Here is a 23,124-nt window from a genome sequence, read left to right on the forward strand (position 1 = left end):
TGTTACCTCCATTTAATTGCAATTCTAGGCAATTATTTTAAAAAATATAACGTTGCATGTGAAAGAGGTCAAGTATTCCTAGAGATTATTTAACTTTAATCCTGTGAATTTCTAGTATAATTCTTGAGTTGGAAAACAGGCTTTTAGGAACATATGGAGGGAACACTGCAAAGACTTATGAAAAGAGGACAATGTCATGCTCAATCACAAACTAGACTGTGACACTGCACATTCATACAAATGCAGTTTCATGGACTCATAAGGAATGGATCAGCATGCATGTGCCAGTTGTGTTAGTCTCTAGGACTCAGAAATAAATGAAAAACATAAAGTTATAGGATAAACATGCGCTCTTAGAAGACAATTCACCATAATGAAATTAGAATGGCAGAAAGAGAATTTAGACATGACAGAGACATTAACTGAAAGTGTATGATCATTGTTCTCCTTGTCACCTTTTGGCAATTGTCTGTCATTATAGGCCATTCTTTTCCTCCAAATCTTGGAAATTTGTTGGGCTCCTGTCAGAGCTCCATTTTAGGGGCCTTTGTCTCAAATTATGTTGTTACAGATTTGTTTTTCTCTGATCCTTCAAGACTTTAATGAATGCCATTTTTTCACGGTCCCCCTCTCAGCCAACCACACCATTAGCAATCAATATTATAAACTGATGTAATAATTAATAGCTCAACATGTAAACTGTCTCAGGAATATTTGCCCTTTAGTGCTGCTGGAGATATGATCCTTAGTGTAGAGAAATTCATTTCCAGTGGAGCAATTTCAGAGATGCAGCAAGCAAGAATGTTCATAAAGGATTTATTTTAGAGAAGAAAAATTTTCTTTTTGCCTCTTGAATCCCATACCATAGGTTTTCAATTATTTTCTCAATCTTTAAATCCAATTCAACTAAAACTTATTTAAATGGAACTTGTTATGAAAATGCATTTGGAAGTAAAGCTCATCTTATTTTTCTGTAAAATCTGTTATCGGCAACTGGATAGGTTAGGTTCTCAAAGGCTGTCTCTTTTTTTTCACACGTGGGCTGACTACATTTAGAAAATACAACTAATCTAAAGAGATAGCTAGTATATTTACAGCTAATCAACTCTTTTGAATACATCAAGAAAATGTATTGCCTTAATCCGAGCCATCTGCATGCAATAAAAAATACTCAATTTCTACAAAACTGTTTTTTAAGAGACTGTTTAATTGTGCCAAAATTTTAAAAGTCAGATATTAATCCCATGACTTTTAGAAAAAGTACATCAGAAAACAATTTTCTGTAGAATTTACATGTATTTGCTTCCAAAATATTAACTAAGAGTATGGCTACTTATATGTGAATTGAATAATACTGTCATGGAATTCTAACCAATTTAGATCTTGTCAATTTCTACAAAAAAATTTGATTAACTATCATAATTCTAACATTTGAAATAATAATTTCTTAGGGTATTAATATATCACAGGACCTAACATTTTGTAAGAGAATAAATTATAAAAAACAAAATAGTTTTATTAGGCACAAAATTAAAGTGATTTTTTTTTCTGTCAAGTTGAAACAAGTATAAAATAAATGTTTTTTATGTAACATTCACATTAGAAAGAAATCTATTCATTGTAGGAAATAGTTAAGTTTAATAAAATTTCCAAAGGTTGAACCACTACATAACTATAACCAATACCATAACTATAACTAAGCTATATATCTCAGGTCATAATATCAATAATAAGATTACATTCTGAAATCTTAATTGTATCGAAATTTTAGTCTTTATATTGTAATTTTTCCAAATCCTGTCACAATTCTTCCATAATTCACCTTTATCTGTATTGACTATCCAATAGACTCATTTACATTGATAGTTTGAGTAAACTTAAAGTGAAACATAATCAGAATCCTAAACTCATCTTAATTTTTAAGCATATCTCAAATCAAGAAACTTATGTTTTAACTTGAAGGCTTTCCTGAGGATTGATAATTTTAGAAGATTACTTTATTGAGCTATGATTGACATAGATGTACAGAGGTATACATATTTAATGTATATCACTTGATAAGTTTGGAGATAAGTATACATCCGTGAAACCATCGTCACAGTTTATGCCATAAATATGTCTATAATTATTTGCTAAGTAACTCTTTCAAGCTATATTTACATATCGATCAATAGAAGTTAAGTAAACCCTTTGCCTAGGAGAATAAACTGAAACATATTTTGCAATCTTTTAGGTAATAACTTATTTTATATGTGGTTCTTCCAATTGCAACTCATGGTTCGAGAGTCCAAGATCCAGGGTTCTTTCAGAATTTGAGAGACTATGTTTAATTATTAGAGACAAAAGGTATTTGTGAAAACTTTCTGTCAATATGATAGCCTATTTCACTACTTGACATGGATTCAAAATTTGATTTACTAATATTCGGCAGAATGTTGAACATGAATTACCTACCTAATTTAGACATGTAAAAATTAAAATGAGTTCCAGTTCACTTTATTTTTATACTATCTGTGAAGAAAAGATGTTTGGGAAACAAAGTTAACAAGTAACATAAGCTCTTAGAGAAACTGAAAAAAAATTATTTTCCAATACCTGAGGGAAAAGTCTACGTAGAGTTGTTATACAGTTCCAGTGTAAGTTTTCATTTAAGCAACTACCTTAAAGGGAGCTCTCTTGGATATGATATCTTGGGAAGTATGAAGAGAGTATAGTTTGGGTTTAAATTCAAAAATAAATACAAACATTATTAGACTTGGACAAATTACTTAAGCTCTCTGAATCTTGGTTTCTTCACTAGAGCAATAGGAATGACAATATTTAACTTATAGGATTGTGGGGTTATTAAAATAATGAATATATGTGAAGTACAGCACAGGGTATGCTACATATAAACACCCAATAAATGTTGGCTATTTTATGCCTTACTTACTGTGGTATGGATGAAAGGATGACAAAAACTAAATCTTTAAATATTTTAAATATTCCAAAGTTGGGATTTTTATCAGTATAAACTTTTTTTTTTTCTAGAGGTCTCAAATTTATAAAATGCTGCTCTAGTTAAAAAATTGTGCTGTGGGCAGCCCGGGTGGCTCAGTGGTTTAGCGCCGCCTTCGGCCCAGGGTGTGATCCTGGAAACCTGGGATCGAGTCCCACGTCAGGCTCCCTGCATGGAGCCTGCTTCTCCCTCTGCCTGTGTCTCTGACTCTCTCTCTCTCTCTCTCTCTGTGTCTCTCGTGAGTAAATTAATAATAAAAAAAAATCTTAAAAAAAAATTGTGCTGCTAATATAATGACCGTTTTCCTTTCTCTAAAAACTGTGGAGATGTGGTTTTTATAAACAATTGTAGACGTTAAAAATTGCATTGCATGCTAAACTATTGCACTGAGGTCAATGAAAAGTTGTAGCATGTGTCTTTCCCACTTTATATTCTCTACTATGACTGTCTTCTATTCATATAGTCCTGGATAATTGAATCTATACTCATGACTTCAATTATAACCCCCATATTGATTATTCTAAAATCTAAAATTCCATTCCTCCTTCTCTTCCTGAGTTCTTGGTCTGTATACCTAATGGCTACTAGATAATTCTCCTGATAGCCTCTAAGCATTGCAATTCAATAAGTTCCCAAATGAACTCATAGTCTTCGTCCTTAAACCTGCTCTTGTCTCATAGTCCTCACATATGATTTATGCCATCATCCACCGAGTTGACCCAGCTGGAAGGTCTGCCACACTTCTCTATTTCTACTGGCTATTCTTTTCCCCTTTCTTTGTCTGTTGAGTAAGGAGACAAAATATAAATAGGGCACAATTTTACCAAAAAAAAAAAAAAAAGTGCATGTCATATTGAAGTAGAGTTAGCATGTTGTCATTGGAAGTAAGGGCTAAATAAACTGCCTTAGAATCTGTGAAACATACCATAGATCACCCAGAGATTCACAGGAGGGGTACTTGTCAGGTCTCTCCCATGTAGTAGTTTCTCTTCTTACCCATTTCCAGTCTAATCCCAGGAAAGCAGCATATACAGACAGAATGGGAGAAGAAACACTAACATTTCCCTATGTAAAAATCCTGGTAATAACAATGAAAACCAATATTTATTGCGTCCTTGCTCTGTATATAGAAAGTATTTACCTAATTGCATTTCCTTAAGTAATTTAGTTTTTCTGTGAAATTCTCTATAAATGAGAAGGCATTAGTTCCATGCAACTTATCTGTACTTTTAATCTAGATGAGATCTTAAGATCTAGACATTGCCCACAACTGTGGTCCTAAACTACTCTAGATAGGCCTTCAGTCTTGCCATCCTCTATTAGCGAATTTCAGGGATTAAAAACAAGGGAGAGGAAATAATGACCCTGGGCCTATAGAGTACTGTATTTTAAAGAGTAGATCCTGTATTAGGCTCAGTAAATTTAAAAGCATCCTCCCTAAATTTCAATCCTCATCCACTGAATCAAAATTTCTGTTGTTATTAAGCTTCTCATAAGATTTGTATGCATGCTAAAGACTAGGCACCTGAAGTCTAGGTAACATTCCTGTTCATGTATGTGTCATCACTGTGCCAGATGCTGAATACACAGGCTCAACAGGCAAACATGACATCCCTAATGTATAGAGATTATCACAATTTTGATGAATTCATCTACCATGAAAAGCCAGGTCAACCTGTATTTCTACATTGATTTCATTTTTAAAATACTTTTTGATAAACAACATGTACTTTTTAAAAAAGTACATCAAAAGGCAGTAATTTACAAAACAGCTTTTGAGTTCTCTTAAGTAATACAAATATAGTAAAGGCATGTGAAAGCAGTAAAGTTCTGTATTATCTAGGTGCTTAAATGCAGCACTCTGAGAAGGACAAATATTTTTGAAGCTGAATTTGTGGTTAGATTCACCATTATTTATAAACCGGAATATATGGAAAGTCCTTTACAAAATATTTTTAATAATTTAATTTTTTATCAAACATCTCATACTGCTAAGTACATATATTTTTAAGTGGTAGGGTTTAAAACAAATAAATGCTTTTGGTGTGCTCCAAGTAGGAGAAATAAGAAAACAAACTTTTAGGAAAAATTCTACTTTTGGTATAGTCAATAGGAGAAAAATTTCAGTTTGTCTCAAGTTTGCCATCCTTTCACCATTGGGTTATTATTGAACCATGGCTTTATTCTTTTTTTAATTCTGGTACCCAGACATATGCTCCTTCCAATTTTCACTATACAACTTATAAAATGTGTTGGAAACTGTTTCAGAAGGAAACTATATTGTGAAGTGGGAGTATCACAAAAACTCTGGGAGAGCTTCCATTAACATAAATAATAGCTCAACATGCTATTATGTGCTTTTGTGTATTTTTTTTACCATTCTTTTGTGTATTTTTGCCTTTATAACTACTCTTAAGAGATATTCTAAAATTTTATTTTATTTTTCTTAAATTATTTACGAGAGAGAGAGAGAGAGAGAGAACAAGTGGTGGGGAGGGGCAGAGGGAGAGAGAGAAGCAGACTCTCTGCTGTGCAGGAAGCTCGATGCAGTATGGGGCTCAATTCCAGGACCTGGAGATCAGGACTTGAGCCGAAGACAGATGCGGTAACCCACTGAGCCACCTGGGTGCCTCATGAGATATTCTAAAATTTTAAATTAAATGTAGACTCTATTACAGCATTCTATTTTTGTTAAGCATATCTTATGGAGATTTTTGAACTTATTATTCCAAATCCACTATATTTTAGAGCCGAATACATTTTATTTTCAGAGTTTCATTTTTTATCCTATTCCACCCTGAGACCTGAATTATTACTCAAATTCCCATATTGTGTGTGATGATCATAACGGCACCTTTTGTGAAAGAAGCAAGAAGCGGAGAGTTATACTTAAAAGTTGAAAGAAATAATGGAAAGAGAAAGCAGCTGGAAAGTGTCTTGTTTGCCAAGTTGTATCTGCCAATTAAAATTACTTGACAAGGTTAAGAAAGGTTAATGTAAAATGTCATGCTATGAAGGTAACATATTTGAGGTAAAATTTCTTAAAATTTTATTTCCATTCATAAATAAATGCATTTCTACCATGGGCAAGCATTCAGATTATCTATCTATCATCTATCTATCTATCTATCTATCTATCTATCTATCTATCTATCTATCTCATACTAAAGGATTATGTTTTTTGGCTTTTTCTTCCTCAAGAAGTTAAGGTTCTAAAAGGATAGACAGCATAACTACACAAGTAACTATATAATAAAGCAGAATAAAGTCAGTGTTCTTTTTTAAAAGGGTAAGAGATATATTTTAAGAATTTCTGGAAAGGATAATGGGGGAGGCTCAGGCACTTGAGTTTAGCTTTGTTTGAAAGATGAACAGGATGTTGAGAGAAGAACGTAAGGTTGAAGGTCACTTTGCAGGCTAAAAACAAAAGGTTTAAAGTTGTGAGAATCTTTGTTAATGAGTGATAAGTCTAACTTTGTTAATGAGTGAAAAGATTGGAGAAGGATAGATAACCAATCGCACAAAGTGTTTGGTGCTATGTTAAGTATATTACACATACAATCTATTCTACTTTAATTTCTTAAAAAGTCAATAGGATTTCACTTATATTGCAGAGAAGGAAACTCAGAATTGGAAAAGTTACTTACCTTGTCTAAGAGTACAGGGTTAGGAAGTAGAGGAGTTTAGATTTAAAGCCATGTCTGAAAGCCAATATTGTTTTTACTACTACAACATGGTGCTCAAATATGAATCCTCTATAATGCAAGGCCGACTTTGCATTTTGTTTCATGGACAGTGGGTAATTATTAAAAACATATAGAACATGTTATTTCTTTAGGAAACAAGAAAGCCATTCATTGGATAGATTGGAATGGGAGAGAATAGGGTAAGAGAGTTAATTAATACTATAAAGTTCCCAAGGTAGTAACAATGGCATTCATAATAGAAATGGAGAAAAATGGGCAAACCTTCCCATAGATGGAATTCATGGAGAATGGAAATTAGATGTGGAAGATGAGAAATAATTGTTTTAATTAAAATTTAAATTTAAAAGCTGAATGACTGGGAAAACTGTTGCCATTAACTAAAATAGGAAAATCAAGGGGACTAAACTTAAAATTTGGTAAAATATAACTACTTATGTCAATTCTTAAAAATCTATAGCTATAGTTTCTTAAAGAATGAATGCATTGTCAAATTCCTTAAGCAACAGAAACTTTATCCATTTCCATTTCTCAGAAGGAGAGAAACCACAGAGTACAGACTTGGACAATGAGTTTATTAATTGAGTATGATCTTCAGAGTCCTTGAAGTGGTCCCAAAGTACCAATGATAGTAGATTTCCAATGAATTATTGATTCAGTATTTAGAAAATAGAAGGCGAATGTTGAGGCTTTATTATTTAAAACTAAGAGGGTTCAGAAATGTATTGTATTAAATAAACCTGTTTTTGGAAAGGGTTCATAATAGTAAAAAACCAAAAAACCAAAAAACCCTCTAACAAAATAATCCAGTTAATGTGTGCTAATGATAGCATTAAATGTATTAAATGTATTACTGATGTTGTTTTCCTTTGGGTAGGTAATACTTTCTGAAGTGGTTTTTTTTTATCCTGATATTCATTTCATAGCAAAAGTGTTGTTGGGGATATAAAATGAGATAAAATATGTAAAAATTCTCTAAAAACTTAGTGAAAGCTGCTGAGATACGGCTTTGGTTTGATAGGATGGATAAGTCAATGTATTTATAATTAACATAAATAACTGGTTTCCCAAGGAAAAGGGAACCAAAATACCAAAAAAAGAGTACATTTGAATAGTCATAATCTACAAATAAGCTATTATTTGGCTTTGAGTCATCTTTAAAGGTCATTTAAACTCATAAACATGCACTTCCAGCCTAGTTAACTTGTGTTTCTAATTAATTATCATTTAGAGGTTTCAATTTTATTTGAATCATTTCTCATCCAAGATTTTCTTGTTCCCTCTTTCTCAATTTAAGATTCAAGACACTTCATGCATTTTCTGATAATAGTCACTAGAAGAAACTCTTTAAGAATGCAATGACTATAAATGGCTTTTTACCATTGCCAGGCTCTTGTCTTTATAGAAATCAGAGTGAACTTTGTGTTCCCATATTTTCTGACTTTCAGAGTAAGTGAAAATGTAATACATCAGACAACAAAACTCAAAATCAACTTTATGATAATGTTTCATAATAGAATGGGATTAGTTACAGTTGTGGATACCTTTGAAGTTCCTAAAATCTTGTCTTTGAGAAATTTATTCTATAAATTCAATTTATAGACAAAAAAATAATCCTTGCAGATAAATTCCAATTTTTTTCCTGCACAAGTATCTTGTCAGTTTTCTTACTAGGCTACCCAACATCCTGAGTTGTAAGTAATCAATTATTTTAATTATTTATAATCATTATTTTAAATTATTAATATTTTAATTACTTTTTATTGGGCTATTTGAGAAAAATTACCATTGATTAGAAAAAATATTCAATGCTATCCAGATCAATAAGATAATTCCTGTGATTACTCTTATTTTCTGTTTTATTTTTAAAAGGCTACTCTTAGGTAATTCATTTGACCATATCCTCTCCTTCTTTGGTGATATGAGTATAAACATTATAAAGTATCTTATGAGTTTACTGGGAGGTTTCAAAATGCTCTCGGTCTTTGTCCAGGAGAGGCACTGCATGTGTATATCCGTTTCTTCTACAACACTTCAGTTGGCTTGCAGGTATAAGCTGTCCTAGAGGAAAGATTTGTACATGAGACATGTCTCTGTGTCAGGGCTCTTAACAACTTTAGCCTGCAGCAAAATCAAAAGTTCTTTTAGAATTTTAACACCTATAATTAGTAAATCTATTCAGTGCATATTCTGAACCTCCTCACTCATGTATTGAACATTCCTATAGTGCTATTTTCTTGTCTTTTTTTGAGATAAAGAAGGAAAAGTGATTTAAAAATGAACCAGCACTTAAGCAGGTTCATTTTTACCTTCAAAGATAAATGCTTTTCCTTTCCTGATAAAGGGGCTACAATTTCCTATATTTTTATCTTAATGTATCTTAAAGTCCTCTTGTTTTCTTTTACATCCCTTCTATTGTTTTGAAAATTTTTATCTTCAGTAAATTCATAGAGAGTTTGGGGCATAATTATAATAATATTTGTATAGTGTTGTACATTATTATCTTATGCTTTTAAAAAATGATCTTATGCATTTTCAGGAGCCAAGGCCAGGCTATGTTTCACAGCGCTTGAGACTTATAGAAAGACTTATAGAAAAGAAAAAAAAGTTTGAAAAACTCAATGCCCTGGAAACAAATAATTGTATACAATTATATCGTGCATCAGCGATTACTGATCTGTCCACACACAGATAAACAATAGGCTGAGACACACGTATAGTCATGCTTATAGGAGGCAAAGTTTTTTTGTGGAATGAAATAGATTTTATTTGTTTCAGGTGTGTGTTTGGTGTTCAAATATATTCTCTGACTGCACTGCAAAGTCTGGAATGCATGTACTCAAATTAGTTCAAGTTCTAAATCTATAATACCAGGATTACTTTGTTTTTACTACTATATTTTGACATTTCTTCACAGTCCAAGCAATCATTACCAAATATTTGAGGTGGGAGTATTAGTGAATTCCAAAAATGTTCTAGCAACAGCCAAGTCATAAAATAAATATTTTAACCCACACACATTGTATTCATTATATTCTAAAAAAGAAAAAAAAGAACTCTTGATACCAGTCATGTATATTAATGATTACACAATTCTGTAATCCTTCTTGCACTTGTAAAAACTGTAGAGCTTCTCTGTTTTAGCAATATGATTTTTCTGCCCTGAGTAGAGACATACTCTAGGTCAAAGCTGTGTGGTCTTTGTATGTGAAGCAAATATCAAATAATAGAATTTTTTGCTTGTTTTCTTTTTCATAATTTGTTTGGTTTTGTTCTTAGTTTTTCTTTTTTAAAGGACTACTGCCCACACCAATTGTATTATGCTAAAATCCAGTGTTGATAGCTGGTATCCCTGTGGACCACAAAGGAGGGATGCTGTTTAATCCAGGGAGGCCAGCCTTCCCCTGTACACACTGCTCTTTTCCTCTACTTCTCCCATTTTGTAAGTCTATTTCCTTCTAGTCTGTTTCTCCCAGACTCAAGCATTGCCATTCAAGGCCATCAGGAGTCCTCCCTGACTGGACTAGTGACACTGGTCTTTTCTCTTCCTTACTACTTTGCAAATTAGAGCTTTCCTTGACATGTGGGCCAATTGTAGTCTCTATTCTGCCTCCACCCCCAACAATTCATTTCTCAAAGACAGACCTAGCAACTTGTTTTCTGTGTCCTCTACATCCTGCACAACAGATCCATGTACAATGCTAGACACAGGGCAGGTACACAGTCAAAACTTTAACTGATTCATTTATTTAGATTTTAAAACTATTAAGTAGACATACTCCTTGGTCATTATTAAAGTTATAAAAAGAGCAATGGCTTATTTGATATCATGTCTGTTTTTCAATGCAGGCAATAGCTGGTCTGAGAAACTGCATAGTTCCTGGCATGGCACTTCACATTTAAGAGCTAGATGTCCTGTCTACCTTCCTTTTTAACTTGTTCATATGAGATAGATCCTTGCATATACACTGGCTAGAAGAGTTTGTGCACTATGTATCCAGATAGAGTAGGTACAGTATGCAGACTCTCAAGGCATTAAAAAAAAAAGGGTCAATTCTGATTCTTTTTTTGAGAAAAAAATTTGATACTTGATCAAAACATGACATATATTCAAGTTGAATTTCCTTGCTAATTATTGTATTCATCAATCTCCAATCAAACAGTTGAGAGCTTGCTATCTGTATATGGTTATTAAGACACCCTGATATACATACTAGATATGGCTTTGGAAAATCAATTATTGCTTTTCTTGTACCTTAACCTCATATAAATCCACAAAAAAGGATCCCATTATTTAAAATATCTTGCTCAAAGTCCTTTCTACAAATGTATTTTGCAGGATGAATAGTAAACCCCTAAGAGATATGTCTACTAAATTTAGAATATCTCAGATGGGGTTTCATAATATTGGATTGTTCTGCAATCCTTTCTTTCCTCAGACTGGCTAAAGATACATTCTTTATCCAAAAATATTTTTAATCTAGTCCCACAATCTTTTTTTCCAGCATGGGCAAATATAGCTTAAAACTCTCTTGTTTTATCTTAACTTTGTGTGTCTTGATTCCTTATGAATGATCCACTCCCAGTGGCATGAAACAGGAAAGCACAAGGGAGGAAGGTTAAGAGCAGGCCTTAACCTGGACTTTTACTTTTGCTCACAGATTCTATGACTCCTCTCTTTTCTTCCTTCTCCTGTCTAATTTATTTTGCTTTCAATTAAGTTAAAACACAACTTCAAAAGATGAACAACTAAAATATCAGGATATGAAAGGAGCTTAGACTAGTAAAGACTGAAATGCACAAAGGGGTTGACTATCTGGAAGATTATTAATAAATGATAAGCTTGATTTTACATTCAAAATAAAGTATTTTTCCTCTGCAGTTCCTAATGTAGGCATTCAATTTTGGCACACTGGAACTGTGCTATGGTAGACTGGGCATTATCAGGTCCTCTAAATATCAGCAATACTTTGAGTTTTTTTAAGAGGTTATATTTTAAACCACTCAAAATAGGACTGAGGATCTGTATTAACCATTTATGCAAATATACTCTATAGACCTATTTGAGGAAACAAGTACACTCACCTCATTTCCCACAGCCCCTTGCCTTGGAGCAGGCATTCATCTGCTTTTTCCTAGACAGTGTTATTATCTCTTCTTTGTTCCTGCCTCTTGCCAAGCCATCCCCCACACTATTAGTAGAACCACCTTTCTAACCTTTACAGTGGCTTCCTATCCTCTACAGGATAAAAATCTAAACTCAACTAGCACATAAGACTCTTTGGGATCCAGTCCTTGCCTATATTTCTTGGTTCTTTTCTCTTGGCAGTCCCTCTTGTTTATGTGCTATAGCCAACTAACCCTCAAATGCCACCAGTTTCCTATACCTCTGTGCCTTTCTCATATGGTTTATTCTGCTTAATTTTCCCTGTCTCACTCCTATGTTGCTACAAAATATTCACAATGTTTATAGGATAGATGTTGAGGAAAGGTAACAGTTTCCGCGAGAGGAAAATTAAACCTATTTGTTGATGCTCTTTAAGGAAATAAACATGTAGACATAATTTTTCATCTTCAGAATTGTTTGGTGTGGCTCAATAAACAAGGTTACTTTTTAAAAAAGTCACTATATTATGATCCCAGGACAAAGCTCATCTTTTTTATTGGGGGAGTGAGATACTTATTAAAACCTGGCTTTGAATAGCTTGTGAACTATTTCCACTCCCAAATACCTGTTGTATATAGAGAAAACTTCTATCAGTATTATTGACTAATTATCGTGATAAGTCCAATGAGAAATGGATTAGGCAGGGTATGATTTTCTAAGGATAGGTAGGAATTATCAGAAGCTCCATGTATAGTTTTAAAAAGTTCAAGTGATTCTGAAAACTTTTTCCCTGAAAGATGTTCTTTGCCCAACAATGCCTGCCCCCACCTCCTACCCCAGCTTATTCCAAGAATCACTGGTTGAAGAAAAAGGAACAAATTCAAAATAAGGAATTAATTTGAATGAATATTTTGAATGAAAACATGTAACAGTGACATTCCTTGGGGATCAATAAAATGAGTCAACTTAGTCAACATTTCCCAATGGCAAGAATTTACAGTAAAAATTCCAAGTTTGCAAATTATTCTAATATCTTTAAATTAGTGAAATAAGCTAATGATGAAATGCTGGTAGACAGAACATGTGTATATAGGTAAGTGGAAAATTGGCAGATGAGTTTGAGTGTAATATGATAAAATTTAAGTTATAAGATAAAGGGTTCTTAATAATAACTTCCTCATAAAAAGGCACGAAGAAATCACTTTGGATGTTTCCCTAAAGATATTATCTTAATGTGCAATTGCAGCCAAAAGACAAAAAAAGTAATGGGCATCATCAGGAAGAAAGTAAGACAAAAAACAGAACATATTATGATAGTTTTGCGTAAACAACATGATATATCTACATCTGGAATACAGATGTCCTCTTTGCTCAACATTAATAAAGACTACACAGTACAAATGGAAAGATCTTGGAATTAAAATGAATGAATGATATGACATATATTACATAGGCTAAAAAATTCAGAAATGATATAGAATAATAAATGTTTATTTAAGATGAACCATATTCAATGTTTATGAAATCATAGTAACATGGATAAGAAGAACAGAGACTTGTTAGTCATTTCATGAAATATTAGGACTACCATTCACTTCTTAGTCTTAATGTACTAGATCTAAGCAAGGCAGATAAATAGTTGGGCTATATTATACAGCAAACAGAAAGCATGAGAAAGTTGTTATGCATAGAAGTGTTGCATGCTAAAAATATAAATATGTTGAAGCAAAGTTTAGCCAAAACTAAAAAGGAGAATCTACAACTGGTTAGAAAAGTAGAAATGTTTGGAGTTTGTCTTAATTGTTTTGGGTTGGCATCATAAAATGTAATCTAAGATGGACTGTTGTTTGAATTAACCATGGAATTTTGTGTTTTTGTTTTTAAAGACTATATTTTTGGGCAGCCCCAGTGGCTCAGAGGTTTAGCGCTGCCTTTGGTCCAGGGCGTGATCTTGGAGACCTGGGATCGAGTCCCACGTCGGGTTCCCTGCATGGAGCCTGCTTCTCCCTCTGCCTGTGTCTCTACCTTTTTCTCTCTCTCTGTGCCTCTCATGAATAAATTTGAAAAAAATAAATAAAGGCTATAGTTTTAAGTAATCTCTACACCCAATGTGGGGCTCAAACTCACAATCCCAAGATCAAGAGTCGCATGCTCCACTGACTGAGCCAACCAGGTGCTCCGAGTGCTTTTTTATCTAATTAGGTAAACTCCAAAAACATAATGCAAATTAGAAGGAAATTTAACAAATACTTCTGGTTAATCTTTTATTCTTAGTTTTTCTGATGTTTAGTATGATTAGGAAACTCATTAAATCTTAATCCTGGAATGATTACTAACTTTCATTTGCTGATTTATAATATGACACACTAGTTACTATGGGTTTATGTGTCATCATACCTACTTCAGCATTTAATGAAAGCCTTCCAGGTACAAACTCTGTATCAAGTACTAGGGATTTGCAGAAGTATAAGAGAGTCTCCGCAAATAGCTTATAATTTAGATGGAAAAAAAGGACTAAACTTATCAATAACCACAGAAGAACAGAGGTTAGTGCTAAGTCATAGTACAGCAGTTGTTGTCCTTAAAGAGATGATGGCTGATTGGAAAATTCTGCAAAACATTAACGGAGGAGCTTGAATTTCAGTTTGGCTTTCAAAGAAAAGTGTCACTCAAGTAAATGTAAGCTGTTAAGATACTCACTCCCAAGCTTCACCTCAGACCTACTGGATCAGACTTTCTGACAAGTAGGAATGGGCACTTGACATTTTTAAAAATTTCATCACATGATTCCAGTCAGCCAGTCCATGAGGAAATGTTTGGGAAATACTGAAATAGAGAGTCTGTATAATTATGGGTACTGGTAGGCAGAAGCAGGAAAAGTACCTGGAAATCTGTTTGGGAGAGGAAGATGAATAAATCAGTGACTTTTGGGGCCAGCGGCTCATGCAAATTGTAGGGAAACAATGGGAGACAATTGCAAAAGTAGACTACATCAAATTTTGGAGGGCTTTGAATTCCAAGTATAAGAGGTTTTAATTTGTTTTGCTTTTTAATAGAGTGTACCATTGAAAGTTTTGGAGCAAAACAGTAACTTTTATAACATGTTCCCTGGGGACAGAAGTCTAGGCAAGAAACTGAAATAACAGTTAAGGTACAAATAATAAGACCTAGACTAAATATGACAGCAATGGGAACAGAAGAGAAATGTTAGGTCCATATTTGGTGATACAGAAAGGGCAATTGGGAGTACCTAGTAAGAGTTTGGGATGTCCAGATCTCCTTTTTAATATTTTAAATATCTTCCTCTGTAAACTGAGATGTTTTATTTTCTTCCCTTTTCCTTTAATTTCTGTGAAAAAATATAACTATTTTGCATTAGAACTCATTGTTTAGACTAGTAGCTAAGGATGTGTACCTAAAAATTCTTAAGAAAACCAATGGCCAAAGTGGCTTTAAATCACACTTTAATTTTTCAATGCTGATTACCAGCAAGATTTGAAACCAAAGTGTTTAGAATTATCTTATTGTCTGTGTGGCAAAACATTTAATACAAGTTAAAGAGGGAAAGAAAATATTAAATATCTACCACACAGCAAAAATTCACAGGGCATATTAATAGTTAGAATAGAGGGATGAGGTGGATGTGTGGTTTATCTCCGAAACTGGTGTCTTTACATATAAGATGAAGCCTAAATGTCTTGACTTCTAGAGATGGCTGTAAGTAAAATGTTTTTTTTTTTTGTAAGTAAAATGTTAATGAAAGTTTCCATATCTTCTTCCCTTTATGACCATTTTTCCCTTTCAGTTTCATTCTTGGTACCATGTGCTCATGCCCTTCAAGCAATATCAAATTCTGCTTTCAGAGAAGATATAGTCACTTATGTCACAGTATGGGTACATACTGTATTTGTATTTTCAACCTTATCTCTAATCCTAGGTAATGAAACTTTTGCTCTCCTATTGAAGGCACCTAAGACTTTGGGAAAAGCCAGAAAATGGGGGAGATTTTCTAGGTAATAGGAAGAGATATTTTTCTCACATATTCTGGAATTATATCATCTGCACCTGTTGTGATAATTTTGGAGCCATTTTTAGAATGTAGTAAAGTGTTGTATTTAGCAGTTGTAGGTATTCTACATGATCAGATTAAAAACAAACTTTCTTTTTTTTTTTTTTAAAAAAAACCTTTCTGAATAACAATTTAGAACCTATAGGGATTGCAGGGCAAACGAAGAGTATTTCTTCCTGTTTGATTCAGTGAGAAAACTAGCCCCTTTGTATTCCAGAGACCATAAATGATACGGAAAAGGTCAGGAAACTGGCATAGAAATATAACTCTGTTCAATACAGTTCAACGATGTTCCCATGACATACGTTAGTAATATGCCACTGGAATCATCCTATTTTTTGCACAGCTGAATAGTTTGTTTCTAATTCTGGCATAGCTCTAACCCTGCTGAAATAAGCTGTTGCAATTTAAATTCTTTCAAAAGAAAACATTGGCATCACTGTACCACACACTAATGTACTTTCTAAAGATTTTTAAATGCTTTGTTTTCTGAATAAATCTCTAAATGAACTACATGCTTTTTACTTTGACAAATCATTTAAGTGTTTTTTGCATCATTACAGAATAGATATAGGATTGATAAGATTTGCCTCCCCCTGCCCCCATGATAATGGTGGTGTGGAATCAATTCTCTTATGCAAGACATTTCAGTTATATTTGATACAAGCACTTATGCAATAATATGTAACTGTTTTGAGTTTCATGCTGGTTTGATGGGAATTACACTTCCCGGGTTTTGGTAATAATTTATCTACTCATGTTTCTTTCTTGCTGGCTTTGATTTCATTAGTCTTCTAATTTCTTTTAGTGTATTCCAAGGTTCTGTCTTAGATCTATTATTTAACAGTTACAGGGCATGCCTTTTTTTTTTTTTTAAGGGTAGAGTGATCCAAAGATAAGATTAGCATTATCAACCAAATATATTAATTGTGTTATTTACAGTAGTGGGTTCTAGGGTTCATGGGAAAAGTAGTAAGAGAACCTGGACCTGCTGGAGGTTACTATCTCCACAAAGTCCTTTGTGTCACCTACTTAGAGTGAAAGATAATAAAGAGATGTGAGGAAAGTGAACTCACTTCTTTTCCAATTCAAAACACTGAATCACTGTCTCCAGGCATTAAAGGCAGCATGTGTACAGCATATCCACTGAACAGTCCTAATCCAACATTAGCTTAAAAAAAGAGATTTGTCTCCCATGTTAAGCAATCACTCTGCTTACATGATGGAACAAATTTATTTCAACCTAAGATAATTTGATGTTTGTCTGTTTCCTTATAACTTTTCATAAAGTCAATTTTGAATAATATGCATACATTCCTAAAGGTTACCTCCTTCATGTTCATTAAAGGAAGATCTAAGGGAAATAATTTACTTTGCAGTAGAATCCAATAAGGTTAAATTTGTACTAACACAATAAAGAATACTGAAGAAATGTATTGATTCAACATATTTGCAATACCTTCAAAATTGAGTAAATCTATCTATTTAAGGATAGAAGGAGTGATTGGTTTCCAAAGGTCTTTCCACTGTAAAACTGTATGAAGTCAATATTTTCCTTTCCTTCAAGTCCCTTTTACTCCTGCTATTCTTGCCTTTATTCAATATTATATTTTCTGTTACATGAAAAGGAGAATACTGATGCATAGGTTTAGGGTATGTCTCATGCTCAGTTATAATTAGGGAATTGAACCTATAATGTTTGCTGGTTTTTCTTTTATGGAACAACTATCAATAAATTATAACTGTTGAATGGTAGGAGTATTGTTAATTATATGTGGACACCCTCCCTTTCAGGTCCAGTTATGACAGCATGTTCTTATTTGTCCCATCTCCAAACCCCTTTCTTCTGGCCCCTGCCAATCCATTGACCACCAGATTTTTGTTTCACTCTGACACTAAGTAAGCAAAGAACTTTAGAGTTTTTTTTTAAATTTTGTTTCAAGATTTATTTATTTTAGAGAGAGAGAGAGAGAGAGAGAGCAAGAGTGCATGAGCAGGGGGAGGGGCAGAGGGAGAGAAAGAGAAGCCTCAAGCCTCAAGAGAAAGTTTGATCCCAGGACCCTGAAATCATGACCTGAGCCGAAATCAGGGGTCTGCTGCTCAACTGACTGAGCTGCTCAGGCGCCCCAAGTAAAGAACATTGTTAAACTTATCCCTCCACATTTTGGGGTTAAGGATATAAAAATAAAATCTTTTGATTTTTAGCAACCTAATTAACAGGTGGGCAAAATATATGAACAGATATCTTACCAAAGTAGATACGCAGATGGCAAATAAGCATATGAAAAGATGCTCCATCCTTAAAGGTTCTACCTTTAATTGGGATGAAGATAGACTTGGAAATGGCAAGGTTCCTGAATGAATAATATTTTTAATTGATATACCTTAAAGTATCTTTCACAAGGAGATTAACAGATCTAAAAGTAGATTGCTTGGGAATACATTAAGTAATGGCAGAATTGGTATCCTATCAATCCTGACTTTCTAATCTGTTTGTCCCATGTGCTGTGGCTTTTACTCCAGAAAACACAAGGATGAAGAAACAAAAGTTACCACTCTTTTGTTCAAATACAGAATAAGAAGTAATGTTTTTACAGATCCACAAAGATCTGCAGAAGAATGAACTATGTAAGCTTATGAAATCCTGCCCTCTAAACCAAAAGCCAGGGAGTTAAAAAAAAAAATGCCAGGGAGTTGCTCAGAAAATAGAACATATATAGTATGCAGATATTAAGGCAGCTACCAAACTTACTGTACATGATTTTTTTGGTCTACAGTGTTATCTGTTGCCTTATATAAGACAAATATAAGAGTTTGTCTTTTTTGTGGATCTGAATTTATGTCTAAGAGAAGTTTATTTGTGTAAGTGACAGCAAATTTGCTCCCTGTGATGTAAGACATATTACATGGGTACAATTGTTAACACAATGATTGTGGTAGCAGAATGATAGAGTTAAGGAAAAAAAAAGGTCAGCTCATACAATAGAACATGAGAAATGAAACAATAGGTCAAGGAAATTGGCCATTTAGCCGTGTTAATATTTTTGTCAACAATGTTGTCAACAATAGAATCAATTAATTACTTAGGATGTCACCCTTACAAACTAGAGAATATACCCAAAATGACTTGCCTGTTTTTTTCCCTGTGGCTTAACATTCATAAATCTATCTAAATATTTTTGCCTATTTATTATTTAAACCTGTATCACACTTTTAATAAGTGAGGAAACTTGATATAAACTGCTATTGCTTTTTTAAAAAATTCTCCAGAATTTACTTTCAGAATTTAAGTGCTCCCCTCATGTATCTTAAAAATTAATGCTGGGGGAGTGTGGGTGGCTCAGTTGGTTTTATGACCTCCATTTGGGTCATGATCTCAGGATCCTGGGTTGGAGCCCCCACGTTGGGCTCCATGCTCAGTGGGGTGCCTACTTGTCCCTCTTCCTCTGATTCTTACCCTGCTTGTGCTCTCTAATAAATAAAATATTTAAAAGTAATTAATGCTAATTCTTTGTTCATATTGCCAGTAATATTTGTGATTTTAAGGTGTTTTAACTTTACCGTTTAAATTTTTTTCATTAAGAACTTATTTTTGGAGCAGCTTTAGGCTCATAGCAAAAATGAGGCAATAGTACAGAGATTTTTTTTAAATATACCTCCGCCCCAGATATGCATAGATTCCCTTATTATCAACACCCCCCCCCCCCACCGTACAATTAATAAACCTGCACTGATACATCATTATCACCCAAAGTCCATAGTTTACATTAGGGTTTACTCTTGATGTTGTACATTCTATGAGTTTGGACATGTATCCATTATATTATCATGCAGAGTATTTTTGACTGCCCTAAAACCCTTTCTTTGTCCATTTACCCTTCTCTCTTGCCTCCAACCCCTGGCATCCACTAATCTTTTTACTATCTGCCTTTTCCAGAATGCCATATACTTGGAATTATACAGTGTGTAGCCTTTTCAGATTGGCCTCTTTTACTTAGTAATATGCATTTTAGGTTCCTTTATGCCTTTTCAGGAGTCAATAATGAAAAAAATTTTGCATCATCACACAGAAATCCCCCCATCCCAGTTCCTTGAATATTTCTTTTCCTTGAATTTTTTAAGCTTTATATTTTAAAGTTTGGGAGGATACATATTAATATAGGTGAGTTAGCATGAAAATTAAAAATTATTTTAAAGTTTAAAATGAAGGAAGACAGTGGTTTAGTAGTTATTAGGCCAATCAGAACATTTAATTATGTCCCTGACCAAATGCACTCTCTTGGGCACATTAAAGCTAAGAATTGGTATCAGCAAATAATATTATTTTAAATGTTAAATGATTTTTATGATTTTTGTTAAGCCTTTATTGTTGACTAGGAAATCTTAATCATTATATATATAATGGTGTGTGTGTATACATATATATTGAACTATATATATATATATACACCATTATATAATATATATTACATCATTAGATACAATATGTAATGATTATTTAAAAATTTTATATACATTTTCTTTTGAAATTATTTGGCCTAAAGTAAGTCATTGAATTTGCCATTAGCTATAAATATTCTGCAACCATTGTACATTCTCAGGAATCTTGTCACAGAAATCTTCCACGGGAGGCAACCAGCAGAATCCCTTTGTACCCATATTTTCTTCCTTTATTCCATTCTCCAACTGGGATGTATGTTCTACTTTGTCTTATGAGAACAAAGTGACAGTGAACAGTGAGCTGAATGGAGCCCAGAAACTTGCAAATGCTTTTGTGGAGCAAAGTTGTCACTTCTCCCAATGTTTATTAGATGCAGAAACAAATGATTTTGTTCAAAACAAACCTAGTCTTAACTAAACTAATGTACCTCAATTACATTTTCCTCTCAGGTGCATTCTTTACAAAATGCACATAGAAGTCCAGGAGCCCATTTTTTCAGTTACTCTAAAGTATCTGGGCCAGAAAGGCAAGTTCTGTTTTCAACACTATTGTTAATAGCCAGATATTTACTTTCATAGCTTTTCGCCCCCCACTTCTAAAGTCATGAGATTAAAGTAGAAGAAGAAATGAAAACATCTGTGCTTTCATGTCTTTCATTTTCCAGTTCAGAACCTCAGTGTCCCTAGAGATCTGCAGTCTCTTCTGGTGCAGCCATTCATTCCCACATGGGCCATCATTTATTAGCTTGATAAATCTGCCCCAGGCCTTCTTCGTGTCTTGATATACATGTCAGGAATATTCAGTCCCCTAGGAAGCTGTCTCAAACCTGTGTTGTACTGCTTTCCAGTCAGGAAACCACCAATTTCCTCTAGCTTTTCTCCTTATTGTTACATAAAGCATGAGATACTGTTGCCAATGCTTCTGAACAGCCAGACTCATCATTGTTGGTTATAACAGTATAACTATTCATTTCTAAAGAAAACAGTTTATTGCCATTTAATCATGCCATGAATGCTGCACTCTGCATGTATTTTTATTTCTCTTCCACCCAATTTATTCCTTTTGCTATATTCTTAATGATAGTTTGGATTCCCTAGACTCTTGAGTTTTTTTTTCCTCGTGGATTCCCTTCTGAATTAGTTTTTTTCTGTCCCCTCTAAACATGCTTATCTTGTCTAATAAGCTGTAGCATAGAAAAGAGTATCTCAAGGTTTTCACTTTCATATCTAGCCAAGAAAATTTATATTTATATTGCACATGATTGGTGACCATTCAGACAGAAGTACAAACACAACAAATATATCCCAAGGCACTCCAAATAGTTCCCTTGGTGTCCTTACATCCTGGGATTTTCCCCAGCAAGCTGTTGAGTTCAAGAAAGCATTTCTTTTAATTCTTTCAGGCTGATCCTTTGTCCTTTGCCTCTATATTTTGTTAATCTTCTAGGAAGTGGGGCACAATATTGGAATGAACCACCTTAATGTCAAATATAGCATCTTTCAGTAAAAATGACACAACACAAATACTCAATATATACTTGACAGAAATGTTTAAAATTATTTCTCTCCCATTTATTCATTCCTTTTGCTATGCCCACTTCTTCAACTTCTAGGCCCAATGGATGTTGAAGCTAAGGCATAAGGATAGGAGCTGGAAAAGTCAAGCATCATTTCAAACCTGGCTAATTTTAAGAATGAGTACAGAAGAAAAGTTAAGAAGATGCTATTTTTACTGGGGTGGGACTAATAATGTGGTTGTGTTTTGTGAAGATACTGAGTTTTAAATTTTAATTCTTAGAATGTGGTATAGATCAATAAACATTAGCTGTTATCATGATGTTTATTATTATAGTAAATTACAAATGTAATTCTAGGGAAGAAAAAACTAAACTCAAATATGTACCTATTTATTTGAATACAGGTATCTTTTTCTATAGAAAATATCAATAGGTTGCATATACCATATTTAATAAGTACTATTTTTGTGTTTGTATGTGTTATGGGTAGGTAGTCTCAGGCTGGGTAAGTAATCACATTAATAATTTTAATAGCTTCCAACTGAAAAAAGAAATAAGAATAAATGTTCATTATTGGATACTCTGTGAAGCTAAGTGAATAACTGACTAATCTCTCTGTGATTTCTTGCAGATATCATGGAAATCAGGACAGTGGCAGTTGGAATAGTGGCAATCAAAGGGGTGGAAAGTGAATATTATCTTGCAATGAATAAGGAAGGAAAGCTCTATGCAAAGGTATTGATAATTGATAGTTTAGACTTAATTTTTTGAACTTACTTTTGTCAAAAACATCTTGCTTTTTTTTTTTTTGAGGGGAGAGAGAGAAAAGAGAGAAGAGGTAGGGGAGGGGCAAAGGAAGAGGAAAAGAGAGAGAATCCCAAGGAGGCTTCATACCCAGCGTGGAGCCCAATGAGGGCCTGATCTCACAATCCTGAGATCATGACCTGAGCTGAAACCTAGAGTCAGACACAACCAACTGAGCCACCCGGGTGCTCCAAAACATCTTGCCTTTCTGAAAAGTAAAGATGAAACTAATTTCTTTCAATTATATAATTTAATAATTTCATTAAAACACTTCATATTCAAGTATTGAGAAAAATGTTTTTCTGCAGGACCTTGGACAAATTGCTTAAACTCTCTAGGCTGGGGTGTATTCATTTGCAAAATGAGCTGAATTAACCAGCCTCTCAGGATACTTCCAGCTCTGAGATTCCATGTGCATTTTAGATACTTGTAATATAAAATTTCCTTCTGAGAGTATTAAAGCTCTTTTTGTTGAAGTTCACACA

General features: G+C 33.7%; 2 protein-coding genes across 3 annotated transcripts in view; one reads left to right on the plus strand and one right to left on the minus strand.

Moving 5' to 3' along the window:
* Nucleotides 1–23,124, minus strand: part of FAM227B (family with sequence similarity 227 member B) — a 189,417-nt gene that overhangs the window by 87,554 nt on the left and 78,739 nt on the right. The window lies entirely within an intron of this gene.
* The window catches only part of FGF7 (fibroblast growth factor 7), a 52,256-nt gene that overhangs the window by 27,269 nt on the left and 1,863 nt on the right, over nt 1–23,124 (plus strand). For both annotated transcript variants that reach the window (XM_025998685.2, XM_025998686.2), the window contains exon 3: nt 22,467–22,570. In XM_025998685.2, the coding sequence (XP_025854470.1) occupies nt 22,467–22,570 (104 nt within the window). The remainder of the gene's footprint in view (nt 1–22,466; nt 22,571–23,124) is intronic.

The sequence above is a fragment of the Vulpes vulpes genome, chromosome 15 (genome assembly GCF_048418805.1).
Source record: "Vulpes vulpes isolate BD-2025 chromosome 15, VulVul3, whole genome shotgun sequence".
Classification (NCBI taxonomy): Eukaryota; Metazoa; Chordata; class Mammalia; order Carnivora; family Canidae; genus Vulpes; species Vulpes vulpes.